A 21,051-nucleotide genomic window follows, 5' to 3' on the forward strand; every position below is an offset into this window, starting at 1 on the left:
GAGGCTGGGTCCAGTGAATCCCTCCTTTCATTCTTCACACCAGTTATGTCTGCAGAGCTCTGGACAGGGATCTTGCTGGAGACAGGTTTGTTGTTGTTGTTGTTGTTGTTTTTAAGTTTATTTATTTTGAGAGAGAGCATGCCTGTGCAAGCAGGGGAGGGGCAGAGAGAGACAGAGAGAGAGAGAGAGAGTGAGAGAAAGAGAGAGAATACCAAGCAGGCTCTGCACTGTTAGGCTGTCAGTCCTACGTGGGGTTTGAGCTCAAGAACCATGAGACATGACCTGAGCCAGATCAAGAGTAGGATGCTCAACCGACTGAGCCACCAGGGCGACTGACAGTTTTATCACAGTTCTCTACAACCCATGATTCACTGTCAAGTGTACCTGCAAGAGACGTTGCTACTCTTCCAGAGGTCGCCCCTGGAGCGAACTGTTGAGCCCTGAGGCAGGACATTGGGCTGCTGGCCAGGTTAGCCACCCACTCCTGTGCAACCTCAAGTCAGATGCTTTTCCCTTCTGGGCGAGGGATTTGCCAGATGAAATCAGCTGCATCCTTTCACTCTCAGGGACCTTAATTTTTTCGGGGCGAAGAACTGAGCCCCTAAGCCCTGCTCTCCACAAGGGCTTTTCTGCCTCCTGTCCTTCCACGAGTTTCTGTCCCCTGGGACTTTTTATATCATGGAACCTCTGTACTTGTTCTTCCCTCTGCCTGGAATCCTTTTCGCTCTTCTGGCCAACACCTATTTCAGCCCTCAGTCCTAACTCAAATGCGGTCATTTCCCAGAGAGCATTGCCTCTTCCCTTCAGTCCCTTCCTCCTCTGTGCTGCAACTCGCCGTCAAGCTGTGTGCGCCTCACGTCCGTGTCGCCTCTCCTCACAGATCTTGAGCACCTCGAGGGCAGGGTCCGGGTATGAGGGGTCTCTAGCTCAGAGGGCAGCTTGTCCAGGCGGGCCGTGGGCGATCTTCCGTTACTTCTGAACTCGGTCCAGGCGCGGAGGGGTTAATGACCCGGCCCGGGAGTGTGCCCACAGGCCTGGGGGAAGCCGCCCAGAGCCCGCGACTTCCATCACCGCATATTGCCGCGGACACCAATGGGAGCCCCGACGTAGGTGAGGATTTTTGGTGCGGTCCGGGTGGTGTAGACCCTGGCGGGGGGCGGCTTACCCCCATATTAGCGTTGCTTTCTCCCCCCAGCAGACGCTCTTAGTACAATCCGGGGATTCCCCGCCGCTGCCGCCCCCTGACGTCACGGAGTCCCCCGAGGCCCCGCCCCGGTTTCGCCTCCTTCCGCGGGAGGTGCGCGCGGTGCAGGCGCGGGAGCTGCCATGGAGGGGCCCGGCGCCCCCGGTGTCCCCTGGAAACGCCACATAGTGCGGCAGCTTCGGCAGCGGGACCGCACGCAAAAGGCACTCTTCCTGGAACTGGTGCCTGCCTGTGAGTGCGCCACGGGGGGCTTGGAAGATGGCAGTAGAGGGGATGGGGCTCCGGGCGCGGACGGAGTGTTGTCTGGCTCCTCGGGCTGTCACCCGTGTGCAGCAATGCCTTCTCGCCTCCAAAGCCTTGGCCCTGCCGGACCTTCGGTCCGTTAAACCTCTGCCTGGCCAACATTCCCGCGCTTCCCTGTCCAGGTTCTGCTTAGAGCCCCTTCCTGGACGGAGCTCCCTCCTGGTGCTCCTGCCCTCCTCTCTCCTCAGGGGGCGGCCTCTCCCCAGGCTGGGCTTCCTGGGCATGGCTTCGTTAGCGAGTGTGGGTGTTTTAGGGTCTCTATGCTTCTTCCCTTTCCCGTGCGGTCCCCAGGGTACAACCCAAGTCAATTCATTTGGTCCCTGTGGCCCAGTGAAAGAATTCCAGAGTAGCTGGAGATTCTAAACTCTGAATCTCTTAGGGAGGAAGCTCAGAGTCCCAGGCTTTGCCACTGACAAGTGATCCTGGCTCAGGTTTTTGGAGCACTTCTGTGCTTGGGCAACTGAAGCCTCTAGAGAGAACTGGCTGCTGGTGAACCCAAGAAGTCATACTCTCACAGGTGTTTCTGGGGCGCTGGTCAGGAGTGGGTATGGCAGTTCAAGCCAGGATGAGCAGGTGTACAGTTGTGTGAGTGCCTCTGGTCATTCAAGATTGTAGGTCTGGGGTGGAAAGTCCAACCACTATTCCTCCAGCTCCATCACTGGTCCTAATTTTAGCTGCTGTTTAACTATCTCCCCCCCACCCCAAACTGAATTTGCTGCTTTTGTCCTGGGTGATTTCCCTGCAGCCTTCTAGGCTGCTGGTCCTCTCCCTCAGGGACGTGAGGCCAGCCTCACTTCTCCACTGCTCTGGTGGACAATGGAACCATCCAACTTGAGGGAAGAGCCTCCTCTCCCTCCCCATCCCCCAGCTGCAATTTGTGTGACTCTGGAGGGCTGAGATCAGACAGTGAAGCTCTAGTCTTCTCTGTGGTCTTGGGTGGGTTATATCCTTAAACCACCAATTTCTCACCCATAAATTAGGCAAACAGCATCTTTAGAGTTGCTGGGAAGTCAGTGCAGTGCCCTGGGGGCTGGGTTGGGGTTTTGTGTGAGAACTAGGCCAGTGACCTAAGTTAAAGGTGACAGGCAGGGGACTGGGTGAAGGAAATTTGCTGAGGAGCTAAACCTGGGATTACCACCCCCACCCTACCCTGAAACTGGTGAGAAAGAGGAAGTGAGTGTGGTGGGGGTAGAGGGAGACATTCCAGGGTCTGTAGCAAAAACTACCAAACTGGAGGAGGTCTGCTACATAATTGTTCAAGGACTTTCTCTTCTGGCCTGGAGGAAACTTACTTACCCCAAATGTGGGAAAGACAGGACTGTTTTTTAGTGTACAAAGTAAGAGGCCCTGGAGGGGAAGTAATTTACCAAAGGCCACTAGCAGGTGGAGCTTGGTGTGTTTCATCATTCTTTGGGGGCAAAGCCTTGCTCTGGGGCAAGACTGAATCAATCTCTGGCCCCTTCCTTCCCTCAGGACCCTGAGTGGGCAGTGAGGCCAGCCATATACTTCCCCAGTGGTGGTTGTCTTTCTCTGTCCTCAGGAGAGTAGGTTTCCTGGGAGGGCCTGTGGGCAGATGCTGTAAGGAGGTTCTGCCAGGGCTGAAGGTCTGGTAGAGCTACACAGACACCCCTCAGGCAAAGGGCAGCGCCCAGACTGTCAGCAGCTCCCTCGTTCTGCATCTCTGGGTATGCAGACTCCAGGTATGCCTGGAGCCTGTTGCAAGTGTCTGTCTCTGTCCCAGGTTCACCCTCTTGCACCCCTAGATAACCGTCTCCTAGAGAAGGCTGAATTGTTGGCCCGGATCTCAGAGAAGCTGCAGCCAGAGCCAAACGATGCCACTCCTGCTACGCACCAGGGCCCCTGGTGAGTGTATGTGTATACCTGGTTATGATGAGCTGCCTGTGCCTGGGTCCTGCCCCCACTGCCTGTCCTGGGTTCATTCTCTCTCTGGCACCTCATTGGTCCTTAACTGCTACCCAGGGGAGGGAGGAAGTGGACTCTTGAGGCGTCTTCCAAGCCAGCTGCTTAGAATGGCCTTTCTCCACCACCCTGCTCAATCCAGCTCCGCATTTGTCTCATCTCTTCCCTTTCCACGCCCACACTCCTGCCTTTTCTCCTCTTCTCTTTTTGTCTTCTTACCCTTACCTGATGCAGACAGAAAGGGTCTTTGCTACATATTCCAAAGAAAGAGTAGGGTCTTGCTACATATTCCAAAGGGGGAATGAAGATGAGAACCAGGAATGGGCTGGGCCTCAGAGTTTGGAGGTGCTTTAAAAAAACTTTTTTTAAAAAAATATTTATTTACTCTTGAGGGAGAGAGGCAGAGTGTGAACAGGGGAGGGGCAGAGAAAGAGGGAGACACAGAATCCGAAGCAGGCTCCAGGCTTCGAGCTGTCAACACAGAGCCTGATGCAGGGCTCGAACTCACGAATCACAAGATCATGAGCTGAGCTGAAGTTGTATGCTTACCTGACGGAGCCACCCAGGTGCCCCATGGGAGGTGCTTCTTGAGGAGGGTCCTGGCTAGGTAACCCAAGGCCTGGGGAAATCCCAGAGCAGAGGAGTCATGGGTAGTTCCAGTTTTTGGAGACTTGCTCTTTCTTCTGCTGGCTTTCTGGCTTCCACCCTCTGCAGGTGAAAGTTCATGGCTTTGGTTTCAGGCTTTTTGTGTGCATCCTGTGGGTGAATGGAGGGACAATGAATGCCACTCTTACTGGTTGACAGGGAGGAGGAATCGGAGCCCGATTCAGACCAAGTCCCTTCACCAACCACTCTGAGGATGAAGTGGCAAGAGGAGGAGGAGGGGCTCCGGCTGGTCTGTGGTGAGGTAGGCTGGGCGGGGGTCTGAGAGAGAATGGGGTGGAGCCACAATCCAGGACTTTGGGTGGTCCAAGGGGTCCAGCAAACGAGGGACATTCCCCAACTCTGGTGCCAGAGTGCTCTCTAGTTTGGTTCTGGCAGCCCAGTTCGGGTCTTCAACAGCAGCTAGAGGATGTGAGGTAGAGCTCAGAGAGGAGTATGAGGTGTGCAAGGTCAGACGACCTCTGTTCCTCCTTCCAGACCGTCCTGCCTGCTCTGTTCACAGCTTGCCTCACCAACCCCAGGGTCTAGCACCTGCTGATGCACAGCACGAGTTTGCAGACCAAATGAGTAAGGTGGTCCACCTCCACATGGCAGGGTGTGCTACCTCCACCTGACACTGCTGCCCCCACCCTATGGTGTCTCTTGTCTTCTGTTTCACCACACCATCCAGGTTTCCTCTCATTTCTGTAGCAGTTACTTCTAAGCTTCCTTCTTTGTCTCCTTCCCTCCTCCCTACAGATGTGGGTGTTCCTTGGAGGTAGGGAACTGACTGAGGCCACTGACTCCTGTGGCCTCAAAGACTTTCTCTGTTTGCTTATTCCCAGACTTGTCTCTAGCCTGGCCTTCTCTCATGAGCTCCACAGTCTTTGTTCAGCTGGTCTTTGGACATCACATCTAAAATTAGACTCACCATATCCCCCATAATATATGGCCAGCAGCACATTGAGAGGTGACTCCTGCAGGCATTGGGCTAAAACATTATTTCAGCTATTCCTTTACAACTTCAGAGCAGGAAACTGAGGCTTAGAGAAGTGGAGTCAGGATTTGAACACCCTTCCACATGAATCCACCTTCTCTGATCCCCATCCATTCTTTCAACAAAGATTTATTGACAATAGTTATATTGTCACAGGCACAGGATAAGAACAAGACCTGGCCCCATGGAGCTTCCAGTCCATTGGAGGAAACTGATAGGCCATAAATACATGCCCAGTTACAGCATGCCACATTACTTGCCCAACTAGTGTGGGAATGGAGCTAGGAACCCAGTGAGAGCCTCTCCCTCAGAGCCCCTGTTGTAGTTGCAACTTGACATTTGTGGCACTTTCTGGGCTGTGAGATCCCCAAGGCCTGGGATGCCTATGGTTTGCTTCCACTGATCCCTGGGGTCTGTCTCCACAGTCCATGCTAATGAATATTTGTGAACTAAATGATGGATGAGGTAGCCCCCCCTCCCCAACTGGCAGTCACTGGGCTGAAAACTCAGGGGGGACCTCTGGTCTCTCCCAGCCCTCCATCCTCAGCTAGTCACCAGCTCATTGATCCTACCTTCAAATCCACCAAGTCTCTGTTGGCTTGGCCCAAGTACCCTCATCCTTTCCTGGATGATCTCTCCCTTGGCATGCCCATCCATTCTATGCACAGCACACAGAGTGATATATTTAATAATAAAAAGATCTCCCTTAAAAAAAGACAATACACACAAACATGCTCGTTGTAAACATTTCAAGAAAACAGAAGCCCATAGAGTAAAGAAGTGAAACCCCCTTCACTATCTCTCCCATTGTCAGTTTGGTATATATTCTCTAGAACCCTTTAGCCTGCCTTCCCAGTGGAGTTCTCTAGCCCCCTGTTGCATTTCCTGCCACTCTCCAATCTCTGACCTTATGGTCCCCTTTGTGTGGGACACTTTCACAAATGTCTTGCCCTTAGCACTCTCTCCCTGGCACTTCCTCAGAGTCACACCAGTGTGTATTCCCACTGGATATGCCAGGGGATGGGGAGCGGCTTTTTCTGTAATTCTTAGTACTGTTTCACATATCACAACAAGCATTAATCATTATTTTAACTTTTTGGGGGAAGTAATTATAGATTCATGGGAAGTAGCAAAGACTGGCTACATCTTGTGTAACTACAGTACACACAATGAGGAAACTGATATTGGTATGAAATGTACATACATTTCTTTGTCATGTTGTTCCCTATGTGGATTTGTGCAAGATACAGCATAATTTAATGACCACAAAGATCTCCGTCTTGCTATCCTTTTTGGTCACAACTCAACCCTCTCCCCCAACCATCCCTAGCCTGGCAACCACTAATCTGTTTTCCACCTGTATTATTTGGATTTTGAAAAGCATCCCCAAAATATTGAATAACAAAGCATTAATGAAAGTAAAATGACAGGTGAGGAAGCAGAAGTGGAGGTCAGACTGTTCAGTGCTGAAAGGAATTACAAACGTTAGAAATTGGGCCAGCTAGGAAAATAGGCACATGCAGGACCACTCATTTAGGGAGATGTGTCAGTGCAGGTGAGCGGCACTAACCTTGTTCTTCAGTTCATCCCTCACCAGGCCCATGTGAGAAAGAACACAGGAACAGGTTAGCAACCAGGGCCCAGCCTCAGTTATTTCCTATGTTCCTCGTGTCACCTAGTAGGAACTGCTTCGCCTGAGGTCCATCTTTCCCACTGACCCCTCAGCTCTAAAAAGTGGAACTTGAGCTGGGCGCCTGGGTGGCTCAGTTGGTTGAGCATCTGACTTCTGTTCAGGTCATGATCTCATGATTTGTGAGTTTGAGCCCCACATCAGGCTCACTGCTGTCAGCACAGAGCCTACTTTGGATCCTCTGTCCGCCCCCCTCTGCCTCTCCCCCACTCATTCTCTCTCTCTCTCTCTCTCTCTCTCTCTCTCTCTCTCTCAAATAAATATTTAAGGGGCACCTGGGTGGCTCAGTCGGTTAAGCGTCCAACTTTGGCTCAGGTCATGATCTCGCAATTTGTGGGTTTGAGCCCCGCGTTGGGCTCTGTGTTGACAGCTCAGAGCCTGGAGCCTGCTTCAGATTCTGTGTCTCCCTCTCTCTCTGCTTCTGTCTCTCTCTCTCTCTCTCAAAAATAAATAAATATTAAAAAATAAATATTAAAAAAAAAGTGGGACTTGAGCTTTGTCTGTGGCTTTCCAGCTCTTGCTTGAAGGACTGTTTTGAATGAGGCAGGGGTATGGATGAGGTAACCCTCACCCCCACTCTTGGGCTGGGGGCAGCTCCAGCATTCAGTCTGGGCTCTGTGCTCCCAGAGTCTATTCTTGTTCTTGCCTTTGTGCCTCTGCTTAGTGCTCCTTGTTGCTCTCAGGGATTTATGTTGGGTAGGTCAGGGGTTAGAGACGTGGGAAACAGAGCCCACATCCCTGGAACCTTTTCTGTAGATCTGTCCTGTACTTGGAGCATAATGTTAGGTGGCCTGGGTTCACCCATCAGCTCTGCCGCTTAGCTGTGTAATTTTGTCAAGATCCTAAACCTCTCTGCGCCAATGTCCTCTTCTGTAATATGGGGAAAGTGGCAGGACCTGGTGTGGTTATGGTGATTAAGAGAGTTAATACATATATAGTACTCAGAACAAGGCATGACACACGTGCCATATAAACGTTTACTATTACCTGAAATATTACTCCTAATATTACTCTGTGAGGTAAGCACTATCATTCCCATTTTACAGGTGAGGAAACAGAGTAGGTTCAGAGAGGTTAAATGACTACCCTGGGGTCACACAGAAAATAAGTGGCACTGCCAGGACTGAAACTCAGGTGAAACTCCAGAGCCTAAAGGCCCTTCCATTGTTCCACAAAAGCAGTAGGGCGTTCCTGTGCAGGATCCTAAACGTATCTGAGCCTCTGCTTTCTTTTCAGTTAGGGGGCGGGTGGGTGGAGTAGCAGAGTCTGTCCCACCAGCCTCCCCTGGGGGAGGGGCTGGGGGCACGTTGGGAACCCTGCAGAGGCGCCCACGCCCACCCAACTGCGGGCCCCGACCACCCCCAGATGGCCTACCAGGTGGTGGAGAAGAGCGCAGCCCTGGGCGCCCTGGAGTCAACGCTGGAGGAGCGGCAGAGCAGGTGAGGCGCCGCCAGGGCGAGGGGGACCCGCCCACTTCTGGGTGGCTCGGGGCCATCTCTGCCCGGGGATGGGGTGACCCTGCGTGTCTCCAGCACGGCCCGAGGGCTTTCCCCACGTATTGGGCTCTGCGGCCCCGAACGGTAGGCCTGAGTGGAAGACGTGATTGGAGACTTGGCTTTGCTCCCTGCCTGACCGCGTGACATGGGCAAGTCCGTCCGCCTCTGAGACCCGCTCCCACTGGGCGACTACGGAGAGTCTCTCCCTTACCCCCTCCTCCAGGCTGGCGGCTCTGGAGGCCCGTGTGGCGCAGCTGCAGGAGGCGCGGGCGCAGCAGACCCGGCACCTGGACGCGCAGCGGGCGATGAACGTAGCGCAGCGGGCGGCGTATGACGCGCTCCGCTCGCAAGCCGGGCTCCAGGAGGCGGCCCTGCGTAGGCACGAGGAGGAGGCACGTGACCTGCTGGAGTGGCTCGTGCAGCGCAAGGCGCGCGCTGCCGCCGAGCGCAACCTGCGCAATGAGCGCCAGGAGAGGTGAGCGCGCCGGGCCCCGCCCCTCGGAGACTCGAGCGTCGTGCTCCTTTGGGGGCGGGCACGGTCCGAGCTTCACTGCCCCGCCTCGTGGCGCGTCAGGGCGGGATCCGGCTCTCGGGACGCTTTTCTCCCCCCAGGGCCAAGCAGGCGCGGATGTCCCTGGAGCTAAAGAAGGCTGCCAAGCGGACAGTGAGCATCAGCGAGTAAGAGTCGGGGTGCGCCAGGTCCTGCCCGCCGAGGGTTTGCATCCCGTTCTTCCCCGCGTGCTCTAAAGCGCTCTTTTCTTTGACTTCTGCCTGCAATTCTACCCTGTCCCCCACGTGTCCGCAAGAGGCTCCCACCTAGACTGAGCGCACAGATCACGTGCAGACTCGTGTGGTCAGAGGAGCCCAAACGCCTGCCCGCCACACGTGTGCCCGCACGGACTGCTCTTCACAGTGTTGGGCGCCGCGGCGGGGCGGGGGGCGGGTCAGGGAGGGGCTGGTCCCTTGGCCTTACTGAGTTTCACCCCCTCTCCCAGGAGTCCAAACACTGTAGGTGATGGGATCAGAGAGATGGCTGAGACTGTGACCCTGACTGCTGAGCCCTTATCCCTGGAGACTGAGGCTGGTGAGAAGTGGAAGAGGCCCTTCAGGTGAGGACTGTCCCAGAGCTCTGAGCCGGGCCCCACTCTGGAGTCTCCTCTAGGGCCTTGGGGCCAGCTCTTGGGCTGAGAGGGGCTTGGGGAGACGCGGCAGTACAGGTCACTCCTCCCAGGACAGGTCTGACCTCCAGTGCTTGGAGTCTCTTAGGATCATTGCGGCCTTAGGGACTCCAGCGCCTCTTTCTCTCCTTCTCAGGACTAGAGCTCTGGGGGTGGGGTGTCAGGCTGCTGAAAGGGTGTCACCAGGAGGGAGCCTGTGGGGAAGGCCCAGGACTCAGCTGTCACAGGCATGTGTGTAGGCATAGGTGTACAAGCACATGTACTCACATGGACGTGAGAGCACATGTGTACACACCTGGGGGAGCATACCGGAGTACGTGTGAACATGTGAGCATGTATAGGTGTGAGCTCACATGGACTGTGTGCTGAAGCCCACAGACTGGGGCTTCAGTCCGTGAGGGCCCCTCCCCTCAGTCTCCCCATTTGTCTCCATTTATCTGTCATTGAAACTGCCTTCCCCCCATCCTTACTCCATTCCCCAGCCTGAAGGCTTCTCTTTCAGCCCTTCCTTGCAGATCACTGGTGTCCATGCCTGGGGGCAGTGAAAGAACTTTGGGGAGGAGCTTGAAATGCTGGTCCTGAAAGTTCTTGGCAGCCTTTGTGGGCCAAGTCCTCCCAGGACACACCTTCTTCTGGGCATTATTTTTAATGTTTGTTTTTAATTTTTGAGAGCGAGAGGGCACGAGCAGGGGAGGGGCAAAGAGAGAGAAGGAGCCAGAGGATCAAAAGCAGGCTCTGTGTTGACAGCAGTGAGCCCCTGTGGGGCTCGAACTCACAAACTGTGAGATCATGACCTGAGGCGAAGTCAGATGCTCAACGAAGTGAGCCACCCAGGCGCCCCTCTTGTGGGCACTTTTGAGGTCACTCAGCAAGCTTAGGTTTTACCACCCCCGGTAACTCCAGCCTTGTGGTATCCCAGCCTCAGGGTACCTTCACCCTTTCCCCTGTAGGCCCCAGCTCAGCCTTCCCAGAACTTTTTGTGGGGGGGGGCATTTGGGTGGTGAGGCAGTTCTTACCATCATGGCGGAAACTTTGGGAGACTTCATTGCCATATCCCTCCCTGCCTCCACCTTCCTGGGACTGCTCCAGGTCATCGTATTCTCCTGGTCTCGGAGGAACCAAGTTCTTGTCCCAGGCTTGAGTGGCTGTGAGCCTCAGGGTCCCCAGCAGAGTGCAGGGATGAATGGCTGCACACTCACTGGCCAGTCCCTTAGCATATCTCTTTCGATTCTACCCCAGGTCTGCCTCCGCCACCTCCTTGACGCTCTCCCGCTGTGTGGATGTGGTGAAGGGGCTTCTGGAGTAAGTGTGTGTGTGTGTGTGTGTGTGTGTGTGTGTGTGTGTGTGAGTGAAGGGGTTGGGCCCCTTAGAGGCCTGTGTCAGGCTTCTGGCGTCCAGGCTTGGTCTGTGTATGTGCCTCAATCTGTCTGTCCATGTGTTGTCCAGTTGTCTGTGTGAGTCTCTGCTGCCTCTCCCTGAGCTCATTCCAGGCCCTGCCTGGCTGTCCTCCACTCTTTGTCCCTCATCCATGGTCCATGGACCAAGGTCTGCAGTCTGAGCCTGGATGGGAACTATCACTCAGGAAAAGGCTCAGATGTGTCAGGACTTGTTCTGAGTTCCAGAGCCAAGTGGTAGCAAGGCTAAGACTGAAACCCCAGCCCTGAGGTTCCTCTGCATCCATCAACTCTACTCTCTGCCCTTCTCATCTCCACACTGACCCCTGGGGTCAGAGACTGCGTTGGGAACAAGCTCGCTGCACCTCTGGGCCATGTTTTGCCACCATTCGTGTTTGCTTCCTATTGCTGTTGCCTCAGGAGTATGAGGCTCCCGTGTCAGAAGGCCTTGCCAAATTCCTTCCTGACACCTGCCTCCCACCCAGTTTCAAGAAGAGGAGAGGCCACTCTGTTGGAGGAGCTCCTGAACAGCGATACCAGAGCATCCCTGTGTGCGTGGCCGTCCAGCCTCCTACCCAGGTTCAGGATGTGCTGGTAAGGGAGGAGCTGGGCCACATGCACGGGGTGCTGACATGGAGAGTGTAGGTTCCAGGGGTCATCCAGGGAGGCCAGGGAAGCAAGGCTGGACACCTCACCAGGAGCACAAGCTTTCTTTCCCCAGCCTGTAGTAGAAGTCTCTCAGCATTTTATAATCGGCATGGACTGGAGAGGGAGAGCAGGAGGCCAGGCAGGGGAGTATGAGGATGTGTAGCGGGAGGCTGCTGCAGGGCTGATGAGACCCGATGTGTGCGTGTGTGCGTGTGAGAGGGACCCTGTGAGCCTGTGCCAAGAGGTACGTATGGTGAGGACCAGGGCCACCACTGTCTCTTTTTCCCATAGAATGCCCACCTCTCCGAGGTCAATGCTGTTTGTTTTGGCCCCAATAGCAGCCTCCTGGCCACTGGAGGGGCTGACCGCTTCATCCATCTCTGGAACGTTGTGGGAGGTGAGGGTTCCTCCCCTGTGGGCCAACCTAGTGCTTTCTCTCCAGACCCCACCCTCAACTTGCTCCTTGGTGGGCAAAGGTCTTGGATCTGTTTGTGTTTCCTCACATGTAACATTCTTAAGAGCAGTGGCCAAATGGCCCCTTGGCAAGAGTTCTGGGCCAAGCCTCCCAGCTCTTGGGGTCCAGGCCTGCAGGATGGGGAGGGCTGAGCTCAGATGGTCCCTATTTGGGGGGGTGGGGGTCCCTTATCCTTAGGTCCTGTAGGGGCCCTTGAGGAGCCGGTCCCTGGGGTCCACCAGTGGCCTCCTCTTCTGGTATCACTTGAGCTCTTAGAACTCAGGAGATGAGTGTTGGCTGTTTACCCTGTGCTTGTAGAGGCGGGTGTGTTGACGAGTCACAGTTAGCTCCTGGAGACTTCCTAGAGAAAGTCTTGGCCCTGGCTTGCCGTGTGACCTAGTGACAGTCCCTTGTCTGTGGTCCTCTGTAGCCCTGCTGTTCCCTGGAGCCCCCTGCTGGTAATTTGGGGGAGGTGCAGTCTCCAGCCCAGGTCCCCAGAGTTTTGTTCTCTAACTTGGGAGAGACTGATCTTCCCAGCTCCTCCTTTTCATGAGGTTAGTGACCCCACTTCACCTGTCCTTTCCCCGGTCCCCCCAGGTCGTCTGGAGGCCAACCAGACCCTTGAAGGAGCTGGTGGCAGCATCACCAGCGTGGACTTTGACCCTTCGGTGAGGGACCTTTGCCTCAGTGGCATGGAATGCCTGTTGTGTGTGCCCCCCTGCCCATCTCCACACTGAGCAGGTGGAGGCTCTGGGACATAAGGGAACATCATGGATGTCCCAGAACCAGTCCTGGCTGCTACACAAATCTTCTCTGGGCCTGGAAGCTACTCTGCCTGCCTGGGTGACCTGGGCTGTGGGAAGCTCTGAGGCTATCTGGCTTGAGGGATTTTGCTTCTGTCAGGGCCCAAGTTCAGGACCTTTCCCTTCCCCTTCCATCTCTCCAGGGCTCCCAGATATTGGCAGCTACTTACAATCAGGCTGCCCAGCTCTGGAAGGTGGGGGAGGCACAGTCCAAGGTAAGGCGTGACTGAGGAAGCAACCTGGGGTTCAGGGGTCATACGTTGGACCCCGGGGGAGGTGTTATGGAGTCTTGGCCATCCCCTTGATCCATACCTGGGATGTGGGGGCAGGAGACACTGTCTGGACACACAGACAAGGTGACGGCTGCCAAATTCAAGCTAACAAGGCACCAGGCGGTGACTGGGAGCCGAGACCGGACAGTGAAGGAGTGGGACCTCGGCCGCGCCTACTGTGAGGTCCAGCCCTTTCCTCTCCCTCCCTACCTGCTGGCACCCCAGGCCGGGTCAAGAATACTTCAGCCTGTTCTCTGGGAGTGGCTCCAAGATTCACGGGCATTTGGGGTGAAACCTCTCAAGGCCTGTCCTTCTCTATCCCCCATCAGTGCTTTTTTTTCTGCCTGGTTTCTTGGTGACTTCAGGCTTTGGGCTGGGAAGCAGAGGATCTGGGTTCTAATTTGGGGAGGATGCTACCTCTCTGGGGCTTCTGGGCTTCCAACAACGCTTTTCTGAGGCTAGGGCTCTAATCCTTGGTCCCCAGGCTCCAGGACCATCAATGTCCTTTCGTACTGTAATGATGTGGTGTGTGGGGACCATGTAATCATTAGTGGCCACAATGACCAGAAGATCCGGTTCTGGGACAGCAGGTGATGGGCATGGGCTGTGGGTGGTCGAGGCATGGGACAGGCATCTTGTGTTCTCTTTCCTTTCTTTGGACATGGAGCCATGGAGGCTGTGGTGGCCTGACTGTGCTGGGTTTGGCCCCTTGAAAGCTCCACTGCCCCTGGGGACCTGTGCCACCGTTTTAGTGGCTCTTGGTCCGACTGCTGGACTCTGCCTGGGCCTTGCCAACCAAGCCCCCTTTCCACTTAGTTACCACTTTTTAATCAAAGGGAACAAAAGTTTTCGTTGTTTTTTAAATCTGAGAGCTCAACACTGGGCTTGGATGGTTTATAAAAGCCAGTGCTGGAGCCAGTGCCAGGCATGCCTGAAGCTCCTCCTTCCTGGTGTATGGTGATTGCCGCGTGAACCCCCTTGCTCTCTTTCACACAATTAAAGGCAACTCTCATGGTTTTCCCTCCAGCACTTGTTTTAGTGACCCAGGGGTTTCGAGGCCTCCAGCTTTGAGTCAAAGGCTGCCTAAGATTTTGTTGGAGAGGCTGGCTGCAGTGGGAGAAGGGAGATTAGTCAGTGTCAGCCCTGGCCGCAGTGATATGACAATGGGGCACTTCTGGACTCTGTTAACCTGCAAGGAGTGGCCCGGGTGGGCTGCTTCTCATCCATGCTTTTGTCTTTGCTCCTTAGGGGCCCCTGCTGCACCCAGGTCATCCCTGTGCAGGGTCGGGTCACCTCTCTGAACCTCAGCCATGACCAGTTGCATCTGCTTAGCTGTTCCCGAGATAACACACTCAAGGTCATTGACCTTCGTGTCAGCAATATCCGCCAAGTGTTCAGGTACCTGCCTCGTGCCCACTGACACTGTGGCTTTGGCTGGGGCAGCTGGGTCTCTCAGCCCTTGTTAAGGGTCCTTCTGGACCTGTCAGTGGGGCACCCATCCTGGAGGCCCTTCTGGACCAGGGCCCGCTGAGGTGCCCAAGCCCTTGATGGACAGAAGAAGCTCTTGAAGCTCCTGGCTAAGGGCAGGGATTGGCAGCCACATTCGTTCTGACCCCTATCTTGTCTGTCTTCAGGGCTGATGGCTTCAAGTGCGGTTCTGACTGGACCAAAGCCGTGTTCAGGTATGTCTGTGAGAGCACATGCCTGTGCCAGAGTGTGCCCCATCTGATCACGTCTGTCGGTGTCTGTGTCATCACCTCTGATCATCTCTTGCTTGTTCTGCTGTGGCCACTGCAGTCCAGATAGAAGCTACGCACTGGCAGGTTCCTGGGATGGAGCCCTTTACATCTGGGATGTGGACACTGGGAAGCTGGAGGGCAGTCTACGGGGACCCCACTGGTGAGCATAGCTACCACCTGCCCAGGGTCAGTGCCATCCTGGCCCCACTGCTGCTAAGCCAGTAACAGGTTCTGACATGTTTGGGACCCTGGAGGCCCTAGTCCTTGTCCCACACCTTCCACCTCCCAGAGCCCTTCTTGTTCACAAGGTGCTTTCCCATGTGCACGTGGGTCCATCTTCACCACAGCCCCGTGAGCCCACTTTATAGGTGAGGCAGCAGGCTCAGAGGGAGCCTCAAGCTGCCGGCATCCCATAATGAGGAGCGGAGCCCAGCCTGCAGGCCTGGCTCCCGATGCCTCCCTGAAGCCTGCCTCCCCTCTCCTCCCCTCCCCTCTCCTCTCCTCTCCTCAGCACTGCTGTCAACGCCGTGGCCTGGTGCTACTCTGGGAGCCACGTGGTGAGCGTGGACCAGGCCAGGAAGGTTGTGCTCTGGCACTAGTGCCATGACTCCTGCCTGGGCTGGAGCTCTAGTCTAAAGCCTGAAGCCAGAGGACAGCTTCCCGCTGCTCACAGGGCTCCAGAACCAGTGGGGGTGGGGATAGGGTGGAGGTGGCGGTGGCTTTAGGGCATTTAGTGGTGAATAAGGCCTGGCAGGACCTGGCCTGTCTGTTGAAGAGCAAAGTGTTGTGTGGTGGTGGGGGGCGGTGGGGGGGAGTGTGTGAGGCGGGTTAGTTTTGTTTGTTTGTTTGAAATCCCTGACTTCTTTCGCTGACAAAAGTGAAAAAAAATTGCATCTAAACTGGTGTCTGCTTGCCTTTTTGCAGCATTCAGGTAGCAGAGAGATCTTTGGGCTGGTGGCTCCAGGACACCTGTGCTTGGCTCCCTTTCCTCCTCCTGCACAGAGCTGGGGCAGAGCCAGTCTGGCCTCAGTGCTGTTCATGTCTGAGGAGAAGGCATGAAGAAAGGCTCAGAGGCGACAAAGGGCAGTGGCTCTTGGAGCCATGGAAATTTCACCCTTGGTCCAGGCTGGTCCAGAGGCCAAGCCAATACCTTGGGTCCTCCTGCTTCAGGAGGTAGACTGAGCTATGGAGGGGCCATGGGAGTTTGAGGAAGGCAGCAGGGGAAGCAGCCCAGAGGGGCTCTGGTGGAAAGGGTTCTAATAAACCAGAGAGTGAGGTCAGGTACTTAGTACACCAGGCCTGCCTTTAGATGGGGGCATGTTCTTGCTCCAGAGGCAGAACCCTAAGTGAATGGGGAATAGCCCGAGTATGTCTGTGTCTTGGGCCCAGACATGGGCTGGGCCTGGGTTGGGGCTTGTCGGCATGACAAGCCTCTGTGGTACTCGGCAGACCCGACAGGGCAGAGCCTGCGCACCCCAGTTCCTTTGTCAGCTTCAGGTATGGAGGAGTCATCAGCAGGACAGCCATTGCCAGTCACAAGGCAGTCACAGGAAGAGACCTTCGTCCCTGAGTGATGGAGCCTTACTTTTGGGATTCTGCTCATCTGAGATTCAAAGGCTTCAATCCAGAATTATCGGTTTTCTCCTTTATCACAGTAGAAAGTCTCCCTGGGGGGGACTTTGCCATTTCCAGAATTTGGAAACCATTCCCAGGATGAACAGCAGATTGCTGAGAGCCTGAACTCCACAGCTAGGCTGTCTGGGTTTGAATCTCAGCCCACTATTTAGTAGAGTGGTTTTGAGCAGGTTCCTTAATAACTTTGTGCCTTAGTTTCCTCCTCTGTGAAATGGTACGCACCTCAGAGGTTGTTAGAAAGACTCAGTGTGTTGGTATCTGTGAAGCTCCTGGCACGTGCCAAAGGCTGAGTGTTGATTGAATACCCAGTCTACACTCTGCTGACTCTCAGCTCACTCACTGCTCTTGGCCCAGCTGTCCCCTGAGCTCTGGGTGACATACCCACCTGCCTCCTGGACATCTCTCCCCCTGACATAAGCGTCTTTTCCCCTCACATCCCACATCCTCTGGCACCAAGGCCTGGAGCCTCTAACCTGGCTGCAATGCAGGCCACCTTCTCCTAGTCTCGTCTCTCCTCCCAGAACCCTCTTTGCCAAGGCCGGAGTGACTTTCTAAGATGGCATGCTCACAGGTACAACCCTCTAAAGTTCCCAGGCTGCCTGCAGAGAAGCTTGACATTAAATTCAAAGACCTTAGGAGCCAGCCTGTCGACCTCAGCTGCATCTTCATTTCCTTGCTACTCTGTTTTACACATGGACTTTCCCTCTGCCCAGAATGTTCTTCCCTCCCACCCCAGTTCCAATTTGTCTTTCGGATCTTCTCACTGAGAGCCTTTGCTCGTTTACCAGGCTGGCCAGGGGACTCCTCCATTCTTGTGTTCATTGGTGTCTCCTTCCCTCGGGAGCTCTTGGAAGATGCCAGGATGGGAACAGAGTATTCCTTGGGATTAGGCCTGGCACAGAGAGGGTCTGAGAAGTGTCTATTAAATGGCTAAACTCTCTTACTCAAGGACTCAGTAAATTTAACAGTTGATGCTGGGAGTGTAGTATTATTCCAGCCTGACTCCTGAAGGCCTGACACTCTTCCCATCCTGTCCCAGCCCTCTTGTCCTGGCTTCTAGTGGCCACCAGGAGTCACCAGCTGCTTACTGTCTGCCGGGCCATTCTCCAGTCTCCTGGGATTCATGGCTGGAAAGACCAGTGCCTCCAGTAACCACTATTACTTACGTGCTCATGTGTCAGGCACAGTGCTCTGCACTTTTCATGCAGTAGTTTATTCCTCCCAACCTCCTGGTGGGGGATCTCTCATAGGTGATAAAATTGACCGGTATTATGTGAGGTCATACAGCTGGCACAGCTGGATTGTAACATGTATATGTATGTTTTAACAAAATAACATTCTAAGAATCTGGGCTTCCATTTACGCAAGATCAGGGCATCTTCCCCCTGCTCCCCAGTGCCCGAGGGGTATGTGCTCTGCCCCCACCATTGGTGGGGGATTCTAGCTTTGTGTATCCTAAATCCCTCCCTGCATCCTCTCTTCTGTTTTCCATCTGGGCCCTGGCCACCTACGCCTGAGTCTGGAGGGTCAGTGTCCCTTGAAGTGAGGGACATGCAGCCCCCAAAAGTGAAGTGAATTTGAATCCTGGGAGGCCGTTACTGGCTACACCATTTGGGGGCTGGTACCTCACAGGACTGCAGTGAAGGCTACTTAGATAATCCAGAAAAGGTGCTCAGAGATGACTTAACTCCACTCTAGGGCCAGCCACCCCTCTGCTCCCCGTAAACCTTTCCTTCTTTGTGGGGCCACTCTGATAGCACCCTTGGAGTGCTCACCTTAGGGAGCACATGTGTACCAACAGCTTACTTGGAATGCTTCTGGAGGAGCCAGTCTGGAAGGCCAGCCACAGGCCAAGGAGGTGGGCGTAGCTGGCAAAGACCGAGCAGGGGAAGAGCTCAGAGGAGAGTGGTTGGGAAGGTTGTACCTCCATTTAGTCTTTGAAGTCTCTGGTGGGGATAGAATCCAGGGGCTAAAAACCTCTCTAGGTCTTTCGTATCCTCCAGCTCTCCAGTCTGCATACCTTGCAGGTTTTCAGTACTTGGGCTGCATGCCTGAGTTGGGGTCTCTAATATCAAAACTGGAATACCCTTTCTCTTGCTGTGCACATGGATTGAGGCCCAGAGGGGAGCCAGGGTCTTGTGCAGGGTCATAGCAGAGCTGGGGTAAGGACTCAGCTGATTCCTCTTTTCTGAAAATTACCCTCAGGTTCTGCAAAGAGGAGCTGGCCTGGTCTTCGGATACCCAGTTCTAGGTTCTGCTCCGAGTGGTCTTTCTGAAAGACTTTGGGCAAATCGCGGTGTCTTCCACGGGAAGGATTTTCCCCATCTGTGAGACTTCCTGCCCCATAGCTCTGGGCCTCACAAAAGATGTCACAGCTCATCCCCGGGGGGGTTCCGTAAGCCTGCCCTGTCCAATCTCAGGCCTCAGTGAGCCTGAGACTAGACAGCAGCTCCTGCTGCCTCTCGGTCATCTCCCTGGAAGACACACCTCAGCTGGAGTCTGCTGTTCCTGACTCTCCCCTACCAGATGTGAGCCCCTTGGTGACAGAGATGAGATCAGAGTCACTTATGTCTCCAGTAGACAGAACAAGACCTAGGGTGGTCAGTTTGCTGACTGGACAAATAGGAATTGAACAGAGGTGGTCTTGGCCCTTAGAAAGTTTTCTGGAAGAATCTTGGTGGCACCAGGTATGGACCCACCTGTGAGAGTTGGCATACCATGTCTGGGTACAGGCTTGTTCCCTTTCTCTGGACACACATCTGGTCAAAAATATTTTCATTTTATCTGCTCAGTATTTTTGTTGATCCTCCTGGATCTTAAGAAGCAGTTTGTATTGCCTTCTCATTCCTACTTTACAGATGAGGAAAGCAAGGACTAGAAAGGTGAAGAGATGAGCCTAAGGCCACAGCTAATCGAGGTGGCCAGGGACCTGAATATGGGCATTCTGACCAGGATCTCCCTATGCCCCTCACAGGACCAAGGGCGTGACGAGAAGAAGAAGGCTGCTTAGGTGTTTAGCACACAGTGTGGAAAGGGTGTGAACCCTATTTGTGGGTCCATCTGTTTTTTCAGGATTACACTCCGGGAAAATATTCCCAGACTAGAGAGCTCTCAGAAACAGACATGAGAGAAGTACTTCATTTGTTGTTTTGGCCAACGGGACCAGGGGAAAATGGTCCAGGAACAGGATGCTCTTTGGCATTCACAGGGTTCTTGGATCAACAGTGACAGAGCAAACAGGGAGAGTCTAGGAGGAAACTTAATTCTGGTTGTGTCAGGTTGCAGGATTTCAGGACAAATTACAGTTCTCCCCCTTCTAAACTAAAATTTCTAGAACTTGGTTGTGGTTTTGTCATAAAAACCTCTTTGTAATGAGCAAAATAAACGCAAAGATTCCAAGCAGCTAGATTTTGTTGTAAAGCTACTCAGTTTAGTTAATCAGGCAGTAATTGGCTCCATAACTGAGGGCTGTGGCTGGACCCCGGGCAGCAAGGGAATAGTGCAGCCCAGGATGTGATTACAGCCCAGAGGAGGGTTTGCTTTCTCTCGGTGGACAGTCCAATGGCTTGAATTTTCTTTTTAGTTTCTGGCCATCCTGAGAAGTCTGTGTGCTCGGTTCTCAAATACTGTGACCTTTTTGTTTGGTGTTTTCATTGTGTCTAGAAACTGAACTCATCTAGCATGAAGTGTTGGATAAGCCCTTAGAAATCATTCCACTCCTTTCAAAGCTGGGGATGCAGCGGCCCAGAGGGAAAGGTCACCCATCAAGTGGTAGCAGTGCTAAAGCCAGCTGATATCCTCCCACTTGCATATTTGTCTGGCTTATGGGTGTGGGCTAGGGTCGAAGGTCAGAGAGGAAAGGGTTCCAGGCGATATGCGGTGAATCTATGGCTTCATTGCTTTACAGTTAGTTCCTCTGATGACAGAGGCCAAAATTTAGCTGTGATGCTGGGGTGGGGCAATTAGCTTAACTCTGCCCCCTTATCACAGACTAAGCCCCTGCTGCCAATAGCAATCTCAAATGTGAACACCTTTCATTAGCAGGGGAAGGCAGAAGATGGAAAGGGTATTGAATGTGGTATTTAATACCTACCTACGTGCACCTACCTTCCCTTGACAACCTTGTGACTATGAGGCTGGAAGAAAGGAGCTCAGCTGTAGATCACTAAAGGTGGGGGAGGTGATGGCGAGGAATATTGGTGTTTGGTGGTGACCACCTGTGCTACAGACTTGAGGTATCCTTCTTGGGTCCACAGTGTTATCCTCAAGTTTCCATGAGGATGTTGAGGCTCAGTTCTCACAGTTGTCAAGTGAGAGCCAGGATTGAACTGAGACCTTCTGACTCCACAGTCGATGCTGTTGTCTCTTATGCTGCTGGTGGGAGTGTTAACAGACACAATCATTTTGGAGGCCAATTTGGCAAAACCTAACAAAACTAAATGTCCATATAGCTTTTTTACTTTCAAATTCCATATTTGGGAATTTACCCAATATTTTTACTGGAACAAATTTATAAAGAATCATGTACAAATATGGTAATTTCAACTTTCTAACAGCAAATGGATGGATACAACCTAAACGTCCATCACTATAGGAGGCTTAAAATTGTGATATATCCAAACCATGGAGAATATAGCCTTCAAAAAGAATGAGGTAAACCTACTAAATATACAACC

General features: G+C 53.7%; 1 protein-coding gene across 8 annotated transcripts; it reads left to right on the plus strand.

Moving 5' to 3' along the window:
* Positions 1-833: 833 nt before the first annotated feature.
* Positions 834-15,519, plus strand: ATG16L2 (autophagy related 16 like 2). 8 transcript variants are annotated; one of them, XM_027039767.2, is made up of 19 exons: positions 834-1,110; positions 1,196-1,435; positions 3,271-3,370; positions 4,232-4,334; positions 8,122-8,195; positions 8,476-8,727; positions 8,865-8,930; positions 9,248-9,361; positions 10,670-10,732; positions 11,310-11,418; positions 11,764-11,869; positions 12,524-12,594; positions 12,873-12,944; positions 13,059-13,179; positions 13,486-13,591; positions 14,250-14,399; positions 14,636-14,683; positions 14,799-14,900; positions 15,252-15,519. In XM_027039767.2, the coding sequence occupies exons 2-19, from the start codon at positions 1,327-1,329 to the stop codon at positions 15,337-15,339; spliced, it is 1,854 nt and encodes a 617-aa protein (XP_026895568.2). In that variant the 5' UTR covers positions 834-1,110; positions 1,196-1,326; the 3' UTR covers positions 15,340-15,519. The 8 variants fall into 8 exon arrangements, with proteins under 8 accessions (XP_026895568.2, XP_026895571.2, XP_026895567.2 ...); XM_027039770.2 differs by having other exon boundaries at positions 1,199-1,435; positions 3,249-3,370; XM_027039766.2 differs by having other exon boundaries at positions 1,199-1,435.
* Positions 15,520-21,051: the final 5,532 nt, after the last annotated feature.

The sequence above is a fragment of the Acinonyx jubatus genome, chromosome D1, assembly GCF_027475565.1.
Source record: "Acinonyx jubatus isolate Ajub_Pintada_27869175 chromosome D1, VMU_Ajub_asm_v1.0, whole genome shotgun sequence".
NCBI lineage: Eukaryota > Metazoa > Chordata > Mammalia > Carnivora > Felidae > Acinonyx > Acinonyx jubatus.